The sequence below is a fragment of the Lytechinus pictus genome, chromosome 14 (assembly GCF_037042905.1).
Source record: "Lytechinus pictus isolate F3 Inbred chromosome 14, Lp3.0, whole genome shotgun sequence".
NCBI classification, from domain to species: domain Eukaryota; kingdom Metazoa; phylum Echinodermata; class Echinoidea; order Temnopleuroida; family Toxopneustidae; genus Lytechinus; species Lytechinus pictus.
Genome location: NC_087258.1, coordinates 23,051,618 through 23,071,993, shown reverse-complemented (window position 1 = coordinate 23,071,993; position 20,376 = coordinate 23,051,618). Strand labels below are relative to the sequence as shown.

General features: G+C 38.1%; 1 protein-coding gene across 1 annotated transcript; it reads left to right on the top strand.

Annotated features, from left to right (window-relative positions):
• The first annotated feature begins 4,525 nt into the window (after window positions 1–4,525).
• On the top strand, window positions 4,526–18,708 carry LOC129276928 (cationic amino acid transporter 2-like). The gene is made up of 5 exons (XM_064109162.1): window positions 4,526–4,562; window positions 8,605–8,820; window positions 11,731–11,963; window positions 12,900–14,082; window positions 14,479–18,708. Exons 1-5 carry the CDS (start codon window positions 4,526–4,528, stop codon window positions 14,646–14,648), a joined length of 1,839 nt encoding a protein of 612 aa, XP_063965232.1. The 3' UTR covers window positions 14,649–18,708.
• Window positions 18,709–20,376: the final 1,668 nt, after the last annotated feature.

Below are 20,376 nucleotides of genomic sequence, written 5' to 3'. Positions count from 1 at the left end.
TAAAAAATTCTAAAAACAAAGAAATACATAACGAACAAAATTGGCTTTCGTAATTTTTCTTTGTGGAAACCTTAAAATTAGATTACAAAGATGACTGGCAAAAAAGGGAGAAAATTTGACTTGAAATTGGGTGTTAAATATGCAAATATTGTTTTTCATGAATAAATTTGCATATTTTGTACAATAGAAATAAAAAAATCATTTTAAGTTTTTTAAATACTGGCTTGTAGTTTATAAGGGTAAAGAATGTGCGTGCCAAATTTCGGCGCGATCGCGCGAACGGCAGCCGAGATCAGACGGGGGGAATCATGCCCCCCCCCCGTCCTCAATACATCTCAAATAGCTCAGTCCTTTAGGGTTAAATCCGGGTCCAAAACGCGTATCAGGTTCTGAGTGCCGTTGCAAAAACAGACTTGCGATTGAATGGGATTCACAAAATCAAGCATGCACGAATCCAAAATAGTCAATTCTGATTGGTTGAAAATCGAAGTTTCGATCGATTTCTGGAGTTACGTCCGATTGCACCGCTTTGTACAACGTACCCCTGGGCTGAATATAATTGCATCGGCTGAAATAGAGACAAAATGATTCTAATTCGTCCTTAACACTTAATATGGAAATTTTTAATCTTTGCAAGAGGGGATTTCCCTTCAAAACAAACAGTATTCTAATTACATTATGAAACTTTGCTAGAAAATCCGTGTCACAGTAATATCTCCTAATCGGAATATGAGAGTAGGCCTATAGGGTAATTTGTAAACCTGACGACGGTTGTAGTCTTGTTCGTGTTTGATTTATGATGGAAAAGGTATAATGTAGTTTTACCTCGGTCACATTTGCTCTACTGCAGCCGTACGACGAGTCGAAAACAGCCGTTTTATTCATTTTCATTCAAACCACCTATATGTAGCTGGTACCAAAAAAAGTTAAAGCGGCTGTTTTTGACTCGCCGTAGAGCAAATGTGACCGAGGTATTATACTCTTTTCGCCCGATTTGATTCCAGCATATTTAAAGCACTTGCTTTCACTGAAAACGTACTATTCGCCATTATATGCAGGAAAGATATGAAGCAAGCGACAATTATTGTCGAGGATCGGGAAGAATGAGGGGGAAGGGAGTTGGGGAAGAAGAAGGCAAGAAAAGGCCGAGAGGAGAGGAGAAATAGAAAGAAGAAATGGGAGAGTTATAGAGAGACAGGAGAGAGAGAGAGAGAGGGATAGAAAATGGGATCTGGACTTGGGAATATGTATTGTGAGGTGTGATATAAAGAAAAAGTAAAGTAAAGTTCACTAAATTTTCGGAATTAGAGGGAAAGAAAGAGAGACACAAGCGCACACACATACATAGATAATCAAGAGGATGTAACAAGTATTCTTTTCTTTTTGCATAGAGATAAATAAAGACAGGAAGGGAAATTCGGGACAGATAAAGTAATATAGATGATGAGAAGAAGAAATATTCTTAAGACAGAGAGAGAGAGGGAAGAGATCAAAATAGATGAGGGGAAATACAATAATTTTAATTCAAATACTTTTTTCAACAATTAAAAAGATAAAATTTTCCAAGTATAATTTTTAATCTTGATTTTACTTAGAATGATATTATTTTGTTTTGTAGTATTACTTTGTTTTGTAGTATATTATGTTAATAATTGTGTTAATCATTATGTTGGCGAATGTCTGTTTATTAGGTGGTCTGTCTATGACAGATCACCTCTTAATTTCGTCAGAATTTTCTTTCTTTATTATTTATTTTTAGCACCTATGTTTGTCGCCAACTTTTCTCCGAATTGGCTGAATCATTTTGGCTGATTTTTCTGTCATATATAGAGTCTATCATAGAGACGGCATACTAAGCTTTTCAAGGTCATCTGGTCATGATGACGTCATCTACGCGCCATTTTGTAAAATTCTCAATTTGATCATATCAACATAACGGATCATCAATAATCAACCATATTTACATCACATAAACTTTAAATCAAAGGTCATCTGTCAATGTCATCAAAGGTCATGTAAAGGTCAAGACGCGCGCGTACACGCGCGTCAAAGCCAAAAAAATTCTCCAAATGGCTTATAAATTTTTTTGGGTACGTTTCAAGTCATTTTAAGCATTTCAAAAAAATTGCGCGCGTTTCCGCGCGCAACGCCATAACGCAACGCAGAAACACAGTTTTTTTTACATCATTGCATTGATGATATAATTCTGAGCAATTTGATACCTTGATCAACCTTCTATGACCATTGATAACGAAATTAACACCCGTTAAAGTTTGCAGCACGTGTGCGCGCGAGCTCTCACTACAGGCCATATATGGGCGAAAACATGCCTATTGGAAATTCACTGTAGCTCTTTAAATAGTCCGTTGACCCCCAATTTTTTTTTCAAATGTCGATAGAATATGAGTTGTAGATTTGATTTCATGTCACCATTGTCTCTCAATTTGATCATGACGTCATCAAAACTGCGTTGGAAATCAAAATATCCATTTTGCTTGTTATGACGTCATAACCATTATGCAAATTAGGCTCTAACTCCGTGAATATTAGTCAATTTTCGCCCAATTTTCGATATGTTGTAGCTTAGGTCTTACTCTTTCTGAATTATTGCCTTTATTTTTCATTTTAATGAACGGATCATCTTGAAAAATTGCAAATAATAAAGGCATGTCATTTTTACTCATTTTGCGTGTAATCTCTATGGGACATGACTTTTTCTCAAAACTAGATTCTACATTCCTCTATTTCGTGAGCTATATCTCCATTTTCTTTTGTCAGTTGTCTCTGAGCTTTGAATATGGTGTAGCTAAGATTCTCAGCTTTCGGAAGTGTGCCCTCCATTTTTTGATCAGATACCGGGATCATGCCCGTTTTTCGCTTGCAAAGTTGGATTTGCAATTCTCAAATTTGCTTACGTGTAATCTCTATGGGAACGTGTAATCTCTATGGGGAATATCGTGGCTCAATGGATAACGCACTTGACTTGAGATCTCGGGGGCGCAGGCTCGAGTCCTGGGGGTGAACAAGGTGATTTTTTTTTCATTTTTTTTTTCTTTTTACCACCTCGTACACGATCTTTTATGGTATTCAAAAGGTATGAAAGTTAAAAATTAGCAAGATTAAACAGATTATAATTACTATTTTCATATCACATGTATTTTCATATATCAAAGAGACCCTTTTCACAGTTCTTTATCATCTCCCGACTTTCGCAAGTATTCCATCCATAATGAACATTCCGTTGTCATCATGAAGATCATATTGATCTGCTTGAACATGGAAATAGTGATCATGATGGCGAGAATAAGGACAGACCACCTAATTCGTCCGCATGACGAATTAAAATCTAGTTATTATGTAATGTTGAAAATGATCATACTTATTGATATTGAAGTGTGGAAATAAAATCAAATAAAGAACAAATATTGAAGTAGAGAGGAGATAGCAAGATACAGAATGTGAGAAAGTGACGGAGAGATCGGGAAAGAAAGAGAAAGGAGGAGACAGAGCGGAGAGAGGTAGGGAAAGAAAGAGAGAGAGAGAGAGAGAGAAAGAAAGATAGCTGAAGCGAGATTGAAAGTAGCTGCATGTGTTGCCGACGGCAATATTGCATTTTAGACAATATCTTCCGACCAGATGAGCAAGCTTCGTTAGCTCAAGGAGATGGAAGCTCCTCGGTTAGCTGTAGCACGAGGAAGACGAGTTTTCTCAATTTAAAGCGAAAGCACTCGAAAATCGAATCAATTTGTTGAATTACTCTGCGATTTTGCTTTACTTTTGTGCATTAGACACCTTGCAGTCACAAATTGTCTTTTCTCAGTACGGTATAGATTTGGTTCATGCAAGACGTTGCCAGTTTTCTTGGAAATTATAGAACGTTATTTATTTCAAATTGCCAGATTACATCGAAGAAGAAAAGAAATGATAATGAAAATGAGATCTAAGTACAAAAGCGTTAACAGTATTTGTATGTATATTTTCATATTTTAAAGTGAGTGAATGGTAATAACTTTTTTTTTAATAAGTGTAATGACTTCTCACGAGTAATAAGCCAGTTCGTAGTTCCATTCTGCGCATGATCAGAAGATTCTGCGCATGATCAGAGAAAGGTCATTTGTACTAGAGTGGCATTGGTGGTTTAAAATTTAATGAGATAAGCACAAACTTTGGTGTCTTGGTTATTCATATATTCTTTTCAAATATGTTTTTCATTTGCATCCACAAAGAACAAAAATGCGTCCACGACTGGTATTTCACTGCAGTTTGCCAAGTACATTGTACAACATGCTATAATATGCATTCAAAGTAGAAATGCAACAAATACCTTCATGGAGTCTTCAATGGTGTGCTATTCTAGTCACCTGGTATAATTCAATTTATTCATCCTGCTATGTAAGGCATGCATATGTTATATCCTGCTTTGAAATCTGCCTATCATAATTAAATAAATGAAAGGTCATTTGACCAAAATTGTCCCTGATGTAACTACGAACTGGTCTATTCATTTTTAAGTTAGTAAATCGACATGGAAGATCAATCTCAACTTGACACGGCAGCCAGAGGTCAGAGGTCAATCTATGCCCCTCCTCCATGAAGAAAACAATGAGATTTTTTTGGGGGGAGGGGGGGGGAGTAAAAACACGAGGAAACTACACTCTAAATACTAAAGATCCAATCTGGGCCCCATCTTACAAAGAGTTACGATTGATCCAATCAATCGTAACTCTGAAAATCCATCAGTGTCATATTTTTTTCTACAGGAAATTTTCAAACTGTCCTTTGTAATCAAAGGATAACACACAAAATTGTCAAGAAATCAATGAATTTATGGATATACATTCATATCTAGAAACAGTTTTTGAACAAACATGCATTTTATATGTATACTTTGCTGGCTTTCCATTGATCGGATCAATCGCAACTCTTTGTAAGACGGGCCCCTGGACCCTAATCACTCTACCCTCAGAGTGAGACAAGGGACCAGTCATTTTTGGAGTGGGATTTATTCTTTTGAGAGTGGATAATAGCTCCTTCTGCAGGAGCGAAAATGTGTAAAAAAATATATGCACTTTTCACTCCAGGAGGAGTTATAATGCACTCTCAAAAGATGTAAATACCACTCCAAAATGATTGGTCCCTTGTCTCACTCTGAGAGGAGTGTGTTTGGGAACAGATTAGCTCTTAGGAATTTAGAGAGTATTATGTAATCGATTTTTTTTCCTCCAATATCAATGGGAGGGGCTGTTTGGAGGAGTATATTTTTACTTGTCACAGAGTTTTGGAAGGTAAAGTGCCCCCCCCCCCTTTGTACCCTACCCCATACTTTCGATTCTGGACCCCCGCGCCAATTAGGCCTACAGCTTAATGTAGAAAAATTATAATTCTGAATCATTTGATAGTCACATTTTTACCAATTTCCAATGTAAATATGTTTTTGTCTTACATATTTGCATCAGGAAATGTAATAAGCAAACAATGTACATTCTTGATCAAACAAATATACACTCAAATGGTTTTAAGTCAACGATTTCTTCCAAGAAAGGCCTCCGTAAAAATCAACGCGTTTCTGTACCCCCATGGTAATACTGCTTCGCTTGTCGTCGTAAATTGTGTTTCCAAATTCATGTAATTATGCTTTCTGCGTGTGTGATGATTGAAGCGTGATATATGCATGGACTGGTAATAATACTCGCTTGAGTAGAGATAGGATGAAGTTAGGTCAATTCAGCCTTACTTTATTGTCTGCCAATATCCTCTTCTGCTTGAAGAGATCCTCCATAATGCAATCACTTAAAGGGACGCATCTGTCAGTCAAGGATATAGGATTTCATTCCCCAACGGTATTGTGAAAAGATGGGTTTGTAATCAGTAATTTTGAATCTTAAATCATAAAGCCTAATGTATTTCTTTGTTTTTTCAAGAATCTGTCATGTCTTTCCTTGTTTTTCATCATTTGTTTCAATCTTTTTCAAGATAAATTCTTACTGACCATTTAATAACTACATTCAGCCGTAAATCAGTTAAACAGACCAATTAGAATGAAAATTAATCACCATATCATATCCCATGGACTTTGTACACAATGTATAAAAATTAAAAGTCACGTGGTGTCGCGATGCTATACCGGGATTTCGCGAAAATGATCTCAAAAGTTGTGCGAGATTTCAAAGGAAAATGCCATAAAATTTCGCGGCCGCTGGCTTTGTGCGTTCCGGAATGATCGCGCGATTCGCGGAGGGGGAGGGGTTATCATGCCCCCCAGTCCTATTAGGGTTAACCGTGTATAAAAGAAAATTAAAAATGACCATCTAGTTGTGTTTTTGCATGGTCAGCCCCCCCCCCCCTCCAAAATTATTCCGCGTTCCCTGTTTAGAGTGAAAACTCTCAAAAATATATGATGTGGATAAAATGACATATAAATATGTTTTGCGTGATAGATTGTGCCATTTTAAATGAATTTTATTGACATCGTAAATGGCAAGAGAATAGCCAAATTATCGAGTCCTAAAAAAATTTAAATAGCTTATTCTGCGTTTGAGGACATGTCATTCCTTTTTGTTGTTCGACCCGTTAAGCTTGTGCGCTTTATTGTTAGAGTGTTTGACATGCTCGGCTGACGTATACTCATGGGCGGAAATCCAAGGGGAACGCGTCCCCCTACCTAAATAGGGGGACACAATATGTCCCCTTACTATTTTTTGTTCCTTTATGATGGAAAGAAATATACGTCATTAAAAATCGAAATAAAACATGTATTTTTTGACGAGATGACCTTACCGTTTTGGGTAATCACCTTTTTTTTTGCTTGTTGAATTTATTTTAGTTGAAATGACCTTACCTTACATTTGGGATGATTACCCCCCTTTTTTGCTTGTAAAATTTTCGGGTCTCCCTACCTTTAGGGAGAGATTTCCGCCCTTGCGTAGACGCGAATCATGTAAATTGTAAAATGATAATTATATATGAAAGAACAAAGCTGGGCATTTAGATAGGTATAGAGTCATGGGATTCGGAAAAGTGGGATGGCGCTTTATGAATTATCGATGAAATTCAAGAGACATGATTTGATATGCGCGACATTCGGGAAAGATAATGAAATTAAAATGGCTGCCAGGACAGCTGACAAGGAAAATACGAGTTGAGGAAGAAAGCGATATGAAGAGAAACTTATAGCGGCCAGTATCCCTGATGAAAGTCACGCTTGTCAGGATTGCGATTGTATGCCGGTGGATAACTTGGCATTTTGGTTTTCTGAAGGCGGAAAATGCTGGGTGGAACATAGATCGGGAGTAAAAATGCACATGGAATTAGATTAAAAGGATATGAGACAGGCATGTTAACCTTGGAGTTCTGCTAAATTTAGTCATTTTGTTCCTTGGTTACTCTCCTCTTATGCTTTCTTTCTTCTTCGATTTTCGTTTTCATCCTTGTTTTATCACAATCGTCTTCGCCGTAGTCATCCCGATTTTTTCTCTCTCTTTCTCTCTCTCTCTCCCCTTGTTTTTACCTCTCTTCGCGCCTTTCTTCTTCTTCTTCTTCAGTATGACGTAATCCATCCATCCAGGTCATTGCATTTGAAGGTTAAATTACATAATCAATTCATTGAGGACAGGAAAGAAATACGTTTCATATGAATTCTATATAAAAATAACAGAGTATCTGTTACAAGCTGACAGCAAACGGATGAAGGAAGATTGTATTTGTTCTACCTGTCTCTCTCTCGCTTTGTTCCCTACTCTCTCACATCCTTTTTTTATCCAGTTAGATCGCACAATGATAGCACTTTATCTGTAATATCACGAACTGAAAATTATGATTCGAACATAATTTCAGCTCTGAAAAATGAGAGTACGAGTTCCTTTCAAACTATTCAGATTATCCGAACTATCCCTTCTATGGGTATAAATGAGCTAATTTTTAAAGATATGCTGAGGTTGATAGCGCGTTGCCTATCATGCCTCTTTTACAAAGCATTTTGGAATTAAAATAGTATTAAGCGGTTAATGTGACAAATGAATACAAAAAATAGTAATGAAGTCTTGACTCGTTATTTAAATAGAAATGGTCAAATTTCTGCTACATGCAGGCCATCGGTCCATTTTCTCGATTCATAACTACCAATTTGTCTGTAAAAGTAGACTGGTTTCACCTAGCATGTTCACATCTAATCTAGATTATCAATTTATTGTTCTTCTATTTTTTCCTCCTCTTTCTCCTTCTTTCTTATCTTCTTACTTTCATTTTTCTTCTTCTCCTCTTTCTCCTCCTCCTCCCCTTTCTTCTTCTTCTTATTTTTTTCTTCTTCCTTTTCTTCTTCTTCTCCTCGTTCTTCCTCCTCTTATCCAGCTTTCAGTTTTTGCATAATTTTCCATTCATTTTTTTCTTTTTTTCTGTCATCTTCTTCTCCTTCAATTTCTTTTCACTTCTTCTTTTATTTCTCTCCTCGTTTCTGATCGTCCATTACATTTTACTGTATATTCCTTCTGTCGATATAATCGTAAATGTATTCGAGTGATGAAATGAAAGTAGCACCTTTTATTATTTACATACTGCCTTTTTATTCTTATTATTTTTTTTTACCAATTTTCCCTGTTCAACTTCTAGGGTTGTGCTACGCCGAGTTTGGCGCCCGTGTTCCCAAGACTGGCTCCGCCTACACCTACTCTTACGTCACAATAGGCGAATTTTTCGCCTTCGTGATTGGTTGGAGCATGATCATGGATAACATCATCGCTGGTGCTAGCGTGGGCAAGGCATGGAGTGAATACCTCGATGCCATGTTGAATGCGACCATTAGCACCCATATCAAAACTCACGTTGGTAAGCATTTCCACTTTTATTTGCTGAATTGTAGGCTCATATTCTATGAATAAGCTGACATGAATAAAGCTGATAGATCAATTTTATTTAAAATTTATTTACTACTTTATTTATAAATGAATAAAGAGTAATAAGCTTACACTGTTAGAAAATTTATCCTTAAAATAAAAGAAGTTCCTGCAGCAGAGTCTCGAGAGTACCTGCAATCTTACCAGATTGCGTAATCTTACAGAAAATTGGTATTTGGTGTATATTCTTACAAATTGCCTTAAATAAACACCTTTTTCCCCTTTTTAAACAGACCTGTTCTGTTAACTTGCAGAAAAATTCCTGTTTTATGAATTTTACAGAATGATTCTGTTATTGCTTTCTGCAAAATCTTCTTCTTTCTCTGTAAAATCACGGTTTTTTTTAACAGTGTATCTATTGATTTATTTATTCTTTATTTATTAATCTATTTTGTTTGTTTGTTGTTGTTGTTTGTTTTGGAGGGGGGAATTTTCGCATATACACATCTAAGATTCTGTTGAAAATAGCAATTTATAGGAGGAGGGGTGGTCATGTTAAGATTGGTTGAATTTTTCGTAGTCTGGATCGTAGTTTCTATATTTTCATCGTCATATCAACAGATCGTTTTACTTTGGCAAAGATGAAAATTATTCATTGCTTGCAGGGAATGAGATAGGACACTATGACCATCGCCTTGAAAAAATTGTTCTTTTCTAAAAAAATTGATGGCAGACATGAAATGGCTGACTTAAGAGTGTGATATGCCTATGCACCCCAACTATAATTTTTTTTTGTCGCCATACCTTAATGGTGTATATGATGGATCGAGCTTTTCATCGGCGATGACCTGTAAAATCCTCTAGCAATTTGACCTTTCTCATATCTCATCTCAACCTGCCAGTTTCTCGCGTCAGATTTACATTGTAACAGTTTAGGGTATTATTTATGGCGGTACTGGGAAAGTTTGCACCCTCGAAATTGGTGTGATCGAACTAGGCTTCGGATAAAGCTATGACCTCCTCTACGTCGTCATTGCGTTGCTATATTGAAGTCTTTTTCAAATTCACGCAAGCAGTGTGTCTTTACAAAAAAGGTCATATCTGCCTTACTCATGTTGATCTGTAGCCGTCTCGTCTACCTTCTAGTTACGAGAAGTTATATCTAGGCTGAAGTTACCCTTGATATAATAGGTTTTACAGAGTTACTTTTTTTATTTTAAAATCATCATCCACCCCTGCCACTCATTTGTGAAATGGAAATGCCATGAAAGTAACCGAATCGCTGACTCTATGACATTTAAAACCGGATTCACTTTTATTGATTTTTCTGATCGAGTTGGCCATTTTGCATGCAAGAAGCATGAGAAGTGCGTATTTCTTGCATTATTTCCCCTTCGTCCACACCACTCTATTTCTTTGTCTCTTTCCCTCTCTATCTCCCCCTCTCTCCCCTGCCCTCTCCATCACGTATACTCTCCCCCACTTTCACTTAATCTCTTTCTACCTCCCTCTCTCCCCTACTTTCATTCTTTCTTCTCTCTTTTTATCTCTCTCCGTCTTCCCTTATCTATTTCTCTCTTACTATCTCTGTCCCACTCTCTCTCTCTCTTACAATCTCTCTCTCTCCCCTCTCTCTTTATCTCTCTCCCTCCCCTAGCCCTCTCCCCCTCCACTCTCTTGCTCACTCCATCCCACTCTCATGCTCACTCCATCTCTCTATTTCCGCCTGTTTCTCACTTTTACTTTGTCTATCCCCCTCCTCCCCAACTCTCCTCCCACACAACTCTCACCCTCTCCCCTCTCTCTCTCCCTTTATCCTTGTCTCCCCATTTTTCTGTCCCCTTTCCCTCTCTCCCACTCTCTCTCCCCCCCTCTCTCTCCTTATCTTCCCATCCCCCTTCTCTTCCCTTATCTTACTCCTCTTTTTCTGTCTCCCTCTTTCTTGTTCTAGCCACGTCTTCAATCTAACAATCAACCATCAACTCATCTCAATCTTTCGAATCAGAAGGTTAAAATATGAATCATTAATTATGAATATATCCCCGGGATATATCTCTCTCGTGTCTAACTTGCTTGAAAACACCCGACGATCCATAGCGGACATTCGCTTTGTTGACGACCCTTCAAACAAATGTGTAGGATTGACTACAGCATGTATAATTCGAGCCCTTAGCTTTTGACCGATTTTGGGGACGTCACAGTGTCCGCAATATACACCATACAACAATTCTGTATGTATTGTTCTTAAGCCTCTGATGTAAAGATAAATTGACAATATAAACTTGACAGAAAGACTGACCCCTGTAAAATCGACAGCACTAAGTATTAAATAAGACACGTAAAAGTGTAATGCGACTTACCGTGGAATCGCCCAACTTCTTATAACGGAAACCAAACTCAATTTTTGTTTTGGTCGTTTTTTTCTCTCTACTTTTAATTCTCAATTTTTCTTCACATTTCCATCAAACGTCAAAAGACATTCAAAACGATCTTGTGCAAATATGAATATGCAACATACATGTAAATACATGTGGATTCAGCAAGTAGATAAAAAGCGCAATGAAGTTGTCAACACAAATATATTATAAATGAATATATGTACGCACTAAATGAATGATTCACGGTATTAATCATAGCCTTGTGTTTTATCGTGTGAATTTGTGCATCATTTTAATTAAAACCACACATTAATTAACAATGTTCATCAAAACCATGGAGCTACTAATATAACAGATCCCTAACACTTTTCACGCAACTATACAATTTTACTAAAATTTAGTAATGCCTTCACGTTATTTCATATCTCATAACATTTTGTTAGAGAATAAGGGAATATCAACAACAAATTATTTTTATTTATTTTATTTTTTCAAAATCTTTATATCTCTCTAACAAACCACAGGTACCTTTAATTCATCTTGGTTTGGAGACTACCCTGACTTCTTGGCCTTCTGTCTCCTGATCGCAGTCACCGTCATCATCGCTTTCGGTGCTAAGATGTCCTCATCCGTCATGCTAGGTTTCACCGGCATCAACCTCATCGTCATCGTATTCATTGTCGGCGCCGGAGCGTTCTACGTGGAGGGGGAGAACTGGACTGGGGGAGATGGGTTCTTTCCGTTTGGATTTTCGGGGGTATGTGGTGCTTTAGCATTAAAACATTCAAAGCGGTGAAACCGACTCCAGACCGACAAATTCTATAACTTTTTTGACCAATAGACCTTATGTTTTGACGTCATCGCGCCACCATCTTCTAGGCTGAAGCCATTGCCTTGCATGCGTTTGTGATCTGCAACTGGCACATCTCTGACAACTCTGTTTAGGTGTATTCCTATATCTTCTGAGGGAGGGCGCTCTGAGATTATGGCGTCATATGCATTAGGTCTAGACTGTCAGTCGGTTTGCAGGCGGTTTTATCTTAAAGAATGGTAATTGTTGATATTTTTACCTGATTGCTAAGAAAGCATGAATGCTTGTAAGCAAGCAACCAGAGGTCCGACGGCTCAAGGTCCTCTCCGAGGGACCTTGTAATGAGGATTAATGCCTTACCAAAGGGCACTAGCGCACCAAGTGGGAATCGAAACCCGGGTCACCAGAATCCGAAGCCCCCACTCTACCGACTGAGCTATCGCACCTCCTTGCTTGTCTTTCCGATAATACCCACGATCAAAGTGTTGATTATTATTGTGGCAATCGCTCGTCTGAATGAATTCTTTCTTGAACTGCTAAGAAATTCACTGAATGGTAGACGTAAACTACAAATGGACATAACTAAGATTGCATCAGCCAGTATGTCAAATGTGTTGCTAACACTTCTAGATTTTTCTAAGATTGTAGGGTCGTATTAAGCGAGAAGTTTCTCACCAAAGCGTCATTACTTTATGAAATTTTCGTAAAAAAGCAAATTATGTGGTAACAAACACATGCTTATTATAGCATTTGATCTTTGCCAATTTTTACGCTTTTCCAGTTGAATTACATACAAGCATTCATCTCATTTCAAATTGTAAGAATCGTCAAACCATCGGAAGTTATGTTGCATTTATATTTTTTCTTTGTCTTTCTTCCTAGGTATTAGCCGGTTCGGCTACATGTTTCTACGCGTTTGTTGGCTTTGACGTCATAGCCACATCAGGCGAGGAAGCTCGCAACCCCAGCAAGGCTATCCCATTCTCAATCATGCTGACGCTGATCATCTGCCTGATTGCCTACGTCAGTGTGTCCGCAGTCATGACCCTGATGGTCCGTTACGACGACCTTGCCAAATTCGCTCCACTAGCAGTAGTCTTCCAGCAGCGCGGACTCCCTTTTGCCAAGTACGTCGTGTCCGTAGGGTCCCTGGTGTCCCTGTCAACATCCATGATGGGTTCCATCTTCCCGCTACCTCGGATCATCTTCGCAATGGCCAGAGACGGTGTCATCTTCAAGTTCCTGGCGAAAGTCAATCCCCATTCCAATGTCCCAATCTATGCTGCTATATCGGCTGGTTTGTTGACTGCCCTCATGGCCTTGATCTTTAATCTTGAGCAGCTGGTGGAGATGATGTCGATTGGCACGCTGATGTCCTACACCTTGGTGGGTATTTGCGTTCTTCTCTTGCGATACAAACCTGGTGTCATCGGTCTTGATAAGGAAGAAGCCAAACGACTCGGAGAAAAGCATAAGAAGAAGAAACCGGCTGAGGAGACCGCTCTTGTTGGCCTCGGCGGAGAAGGGAAGCACAAGACATACACAAACCTATCCCCCAATAGCGAGGAATTTGACATAATTCACGACGCAGAGGGCGCCACGGGGCCTGACCCAAAAGCAGCAGCCACGTCCGCAGAACCTTCCGGTAAAATTGACCAGAGCATGACGAAGCAATTGATAGATGATCAATCAAAAGAAGGTGGTTCTGCAACCAGTAGCCAGAACAAACTTCCAAAAGAGCCGACAAGAGCGACCTACAGAAGCGTTATAATTTGTGTCTCCATAATATGCGTCGACTTTTTCTTCCTCAGTGGTGTTTTAGTTATAGGTGAAACGGGTGTCCTAGAAGGTGCCTGGTGGGCAATCACACTATTAGTCCTACTCATCGGTATCGTCATGGTGCTACTGGTGGTTATAGAGAAGCAGCCTCAGAATAAAATGGAGCTCTATTTTCGTACACCCTTTGTTCCTTATCTACCAATTCTTTCGGCTTTCTTCAATATATTCTTGATGTTCAAGCTCTCTAAAGCAACATGGATACGATTCGTAGTCTGGCTTGCTATAGGTGAGAATGATTTGCTTTCAGCTTGTACCATTTGCACAAAATCGATTTCAATAACAGGGAACTACGGGATACAAAACTTCCTGTTCCTGAATATAGACAAAAATTTCAGAGCAAAATCATAGTCCTTTTCTCTTCTTGCAGTTCATAAATCTCACTGGATATTCACCCAATTAGCAAATTTAGGGTCCGGCATACTGATTTTTGAATCCTGCAATATAATCTTCATTGTCACAATTGCAATCGTCCTGAGAATTATGCCGAATCTATGGAATCATTTTCTCCTTGAATATCCAACCAATAAAAAAAAAAAAAAAAAAACAGTCCATCATAGCCATGTTTCTGATATTGCGATGTCATCTTTGTCGTCTCCCCTTTTTGCAAAACCCCATTATCCAGGCTTCATCATCTACTTCGGTTACGGTGTGCGCCATAGTGTTGAAGAGACCGGTCGGGAGAGGCCTCATCAAGGTTTAGACGAGTCCGAAGCGGATGAGATCTCACTCTACGATGCCTCGAAGGAACCCAACAGACAGCGAACGGAACAAGAAAGTCAAGAACAGCCTTAGGCTATCCAGATGTGGCTGTTATAGAGGCTGGCCGGTCGAGTAGTGTGTCGCCATCGCCTTATACGTAAAGCTTAAAAGAGAAAGTACTGTCATATTCCTTTGTCACTTTATCGCGCCCCGATACTTTTCACCTTTAAATATCTCTCTCCATCTCTCTCTCTACTCTTTCATTCTTTTCCCCTCTCCCTCTTGCTCTCTCTTTCGCGTTCTCCCACTCTCTGTGTTCCGACTCCATTTACCCTTTCCCTTATTCCAGGGTCCCATCTGACAAAGAGCTGCAATTGATCCGATCAACCTGAACTTTATGGAAGTCCATCATTGCCACAATTTTGTTTCCTTCAGGAAATTCACACAACGTCTTTTGTAAACAAACGTGAGCGCACTGAATTGAAAAGACAACGGCGAATGTATGAGTATCCATCATCATCTAGAAAAAAATGTTTGAAATAAACATGTATTTTATAATTATGTTGGCGTCGCTGGCCTTCCATAGTGTTGTAGTTGATTTTATCAATCATAATTCTTTGTAAAGATGGTGCCCATGTCCTTTCAACCACGACCATTATGCCACCAACCTTGCCATTGATCACTTGACTCCTCCTTTATTAGACTTTCACTAGTTTATTTCCTTCTCCTCTTTCCATTTTCTTCTCTTGGCTCCGGTAACATAAAGCTTCGTGATTGATCGTGGGTCTTATGTCTACGTTTAATTGCTTTGATTATTGTGTATAATCAGTCGTACAATCACAGTCCATGATCAATCCCTAAGGCCAGGGTTACACCAAAATCGAATTCTCCCGAATAAAATCGGACCGATTCTCGCCGAATTCGGCCTAATTAGGATGGTTTCGGTAGATTCGAATGTTCCCGAATCCTTCCTGAATTTTCTCGCTTTCGCGGAGGGAGTACAGATTACTCCCGTGTATTCGGTTGGATTCGCAGCTGATTCGGTTCCGGTGTAACAAGGCCTTAAAGTTATGATTACACCGCAACCGATTCAGCTGCGAATCCTTCCGAATACACGTAATCGGGTGGTTTCGGGAGTATTCTGTTCTCCCTCCTCGAATGCGAGAAAATTCGGGAGGGATTCGGAAACATTCGCGGACGAATGAGGTTCGTTTTGAAATGTTCAAAACCAGCCGAAAACCCCCGAAAACAAAGTACAAAATCCAAATACCCCCGAATGTGACCACAACAAATTTCATTCGGGCCACATTTGGGAAATATTCGGATGACATTCCGTTGGTTTAGGGGAGGCATTCGGAGTTATTTATCGGGATTGCCAAAATTGATTCGGGTCAATTCTTGATGATTCTGTGCTCAATCGAAACATTTTCCGGACCCATTCGTCTTTATTCGGGAGGTTCCCCGAATCAGAGTCGGATAGGCACCGAATCCATCTGAATCAGGTCGTATTCGGGCAGAATCGGTCCGAATATTCGGGAGAGTTCGGTTTTGGTGTAACCCTAGCTTTAGCTTTAAGTAACTGGGACTTCGTCGTGATTTTTTTTATGTACTTAAATCAGAATTCTAGGTTTTGAAATAATTGGGGTATACCTCTGCAAATGCTTACTGAATTTGTAAATACTTAGCCAGATACATATGCCTATCATAATTATAGATAAAAGACACAATTAGCATACGTTCTACTTACGTGTTATACGCGTTACATGGATTACACTTACGTTCTTGTACCGCTCCGATACGAATCGGAAAGCCTTTTTATAATGTGAATGATATGGTTTCATTTTTCATGGTGAATATCCTTCCTTTACACAATTGATAAAGTCGAACCTAGTTTTCAACATTTTGTTCATGCTGTGAGAAACTTGAGCAGACAGTTTATTTGTAATCAATTTTGCTTCCAAAAAATGTTCCACCATGAATTATGTAGGTGCTATAAACCCACCCTTCGTTCAGTCCGTGGCTAACGTATTTTCGCAATGACTACGCAAACTTTTTCTACAACGCACCAATTCCTTTGAAAATGCAACTCAAATCACAATGGATAGCTGAGAGGTCTTTGTCGAAAGTTGATGGACGGGACAGCTGATCGTCCGAAGATTCGGACTGGGCGAAAAATTGCATGCATGTGTTTGTCCAGAGTCCATGACGACACTGCTGTTTTGATTTACCAATTTTCGACAAAGACTCCTTGGTTGCTCTCTGTCATGAAGGGCTTTTGACAATACGTTTTCTGTGTTCTTGAATCATCCGCGGAGTGAGTAATACCTATACTGTCACAGTCACACCAACGAAGCCGACTCCATATCGATCAACTCTATTACTCTCTTTCGAATGGTTTATTTCCAATTGGTCTTATGCCAATTCGTCTAATAACCAACTTGGTAATGTTTCCTAGGTAATTGTTTATAATACACCAGATTGGCGTTTACCAGCAAAACGCTGTCCTGCCAAGTTCCTGTGGGAGTTATCATAAAAAGAAAAAGAAACAGAAACTCGTCTACTATCATTTTGGTCTGTCATCAATTCGTCCACTATCCACATGGCCCAATTGCCATTTCGTCTAATAACCAGTTTGTATAATGGCCATTTAGTCCATAAACCATTTGGTCTAATCAGATAAGTGTTAATTGGGCGAAATGAATAAAAAGAAAATGGGTGTTAGACCAACTGGTTATTAGACGAAATGGTCATAGACGAAATGGTGATTAGGCAAGGTAATTATTGGACCAAAATGGTTAGACGAAATGTTGATGGACGGAATGGCATTAGACTGAATAAAAGTAGACCATGTGGTGAGTGGACGGGTCGGCAAGAGACGAATCCAGAGTTTACCTTTCGAATGTATTATACTGCGGGTCTGTTTGGTGTCGATTTCGTTGATGCGACTTGACTGATGCCTAAGTCGTGGAACGGATGCAGCACCTTCAGGGTGCAATCCTGCACCCTATGTGAATAAAGGGGTGCAAATGTCCTCCTGTTTTAATTGTTTGTACCAAAAGTACCCACTCGTACCTTTTAAATAAGCAATTATACAGGTTAAATTGGTACCCAAAAATGTTTTTGTGGAAAGTGATATGAAGATATAATGACTTTAGTTTTCTGGGTTAAGATATTTAGATTGATTGATTGATTGATTGATAACGAATTTATTTCATTCCAAAATTTCAACAAGGTTACAAAGTAAAGCAAAATATAATATAACATTATGAAATGAAATAGAAACCTTCTGAAAAGCAAAGCTTGTTATTGAAGGTTTCCTAGATGTAATAGGATGTTCTTGAATATTGTGCGTCAAATTTAGTCATGAGTTTCCGTCATACCACGGCCTTTAAAGTCACGTGGACTAGCACCATGCGTAAATAGATATGTTGTATATCAGAATTGCACTTGATATTGTGGTTGTTATTAAAATGTATATAGAAACGAAAGTTCATAGCTGAAATTATGTGTATTGAGGAATGAAAATGTTGACGATTTAGTATTTACTTCAGATGAATATGTGCAATGTATAGTTTTAATTAATGTTATATGTGGAATTATGTGTTTATTAAGAAGTAATTGAAGACAATGGTAGTATTACGATTTAATAAATGTTGAAATTTTAAAGATGAAAAATATGTAAATTTTATGAAACAAAACTTATTTCCAGCAGATAATATGATAAATATAAGTATTATAAAAAAACAAATGTAAAAAGAATAGTTTTACAAAATTATTTTCTAGTAGAGTGGTATTACTAGGTAATATGCATGTAAATGTCTGCTGATGCGTTTGTAGAAAAATAATAATTGTGACTATTTTTCTAAAAGTTTAAAGTAACTAATTGTGATGTATTGCATAGCACTATCAATTAAAAAAAATGAATATGCCTTTCAAGGATCGGTGTATGTCAGTGGATGTGAAAAGATAAAGATACACGTATAGCGATCTTAATGTAGCAAAATAAAAGTAAGACATGATAATATTGTATCACCATCTTACCTCAGGAATTGAGTTGATAAATTATAGGCCTCTTCATCAACAATATTGTTAAACCTGTAATACAGTATGAAATTGAGAAGTGCAAATAAAGGCTTGCAATCATCCCAAGTTAGTATTCTTTAAATTAATTTGAACCTCGAAAAAGTTACTTTTTAATCACATTTTCAGAAAGTGAGCAAAATGCGATTTGTTCCAAAATCGGATCGCGGGCCAGTCGTGAGGTGTTACACTTCGTAATTCCGAAGGATCGTAATTCCGAAGGTTCGTAATTCCGAAACACGCAAATTGCCTATACCTCGATGTTCGTTAATCCGAAAACGTAAAAGGGTTCGTTAATCCGAACATTTGTGGCGTTATTCCGAATGTTCGATAATCCGAACAGGAAATAAGGTTCGATGTTCCGAAGGTTCGTTAATCCGAAAACGAAACAAGGTTCGTTGTTCCGAAGGTTCGTTAGTCCGAAAACGAAATAAGGTTAGTTAATCATTTAGTTTTCGGACTAACGAACCTTCGGAATTACGAACCCCATTTCTTTTTCGGATTAGCGAACCTTCGGAATTACGAACCTCACTTCGTTTTCGGACTAACGAACCTTCGGAATTACGAACCTTCGGAAATTCGAACCTTCGGAATTACGAACCTTCGGAAATTCGAACCTTCGGAATAACGAATGTATGCGGTCGTGAGGTGTGTGGTAGCCTTTATCCACATCACAATTAAACAAATATCCATTTGGAACTGGTTATTTATAAAGTAAGGTACATGTACGCAACTGTCTTAATTTAGTGATGTATTGTTTTTTTCCTTTCAATTTTATCGTACATAGTAGAGATGGTCAATATTCCGATGTTTGTTTTTGTATTATTATTATAAATATAAAATATTGTGTAATGTATTCATTTTCTCCATCTATGTAATTGTATGGTTCTGGTTATTGGGTTCAGCTCGCTATTGGAATAGACCTTTATTTGTAAAAGGACTGCTGCGATCCATCTCACGTGATTACATTAAAAGAAACCGTTTATAACACGTAATAATAACAACAATAATACCAAAAATTATAATCATATTAATCATGATAATAACAGTTGGATTGTATAGCTTTTTTGCCAGAGGACACAAAGCGCAATTATTATTAGCCCGGTCTTAGCTCGAGCTTCTGCTTTTTCGACAGCGCTTAGTGTATTCAGGAATCACTCCTACCTGTTAAACCCCACCTGGTCGATTGCAGCACTATGTGGATAGATTTCTTGCTTGGCATTGGCTGGGTTTCGAACCCACGACCCTCTGTTCGAAAGACGAGAGTCAGAACCACTAGACCACGACGCGCCCACCGTCAAGAGGACACAAATATATACTACTTTTTAGGTGCAGACCACATGGTAAATACGTATTTGAAACGTTATACCAGTTATTTGCAATCTAAACTTTTTGAGATATTATTATGTAAACAAAAACATTCTCTTGTTGTGGTTCCTATGATAATTATGTCTTATGCTTGTATGGTGCCGTCACAATTACGTAATTTATGTCAGAATTAAATCAAAATGAAATAATAAAACCTTGTGTCGATTTATCTTGTTATTGTGTCTATCTCGATGAATTATAAGATTCCATTAATCTATAGTATTAAATCTTTGTACTGCTTTTTTCAAATTTTTAATATTTTCCGGGATATTATCTTCATACGTGCATAATGTATATGATACAATATTGTTATTAACATTGTTAGAAACTGTTCCTAATAAGCACACTAAATCATAATCTGTTCGACTGAGAC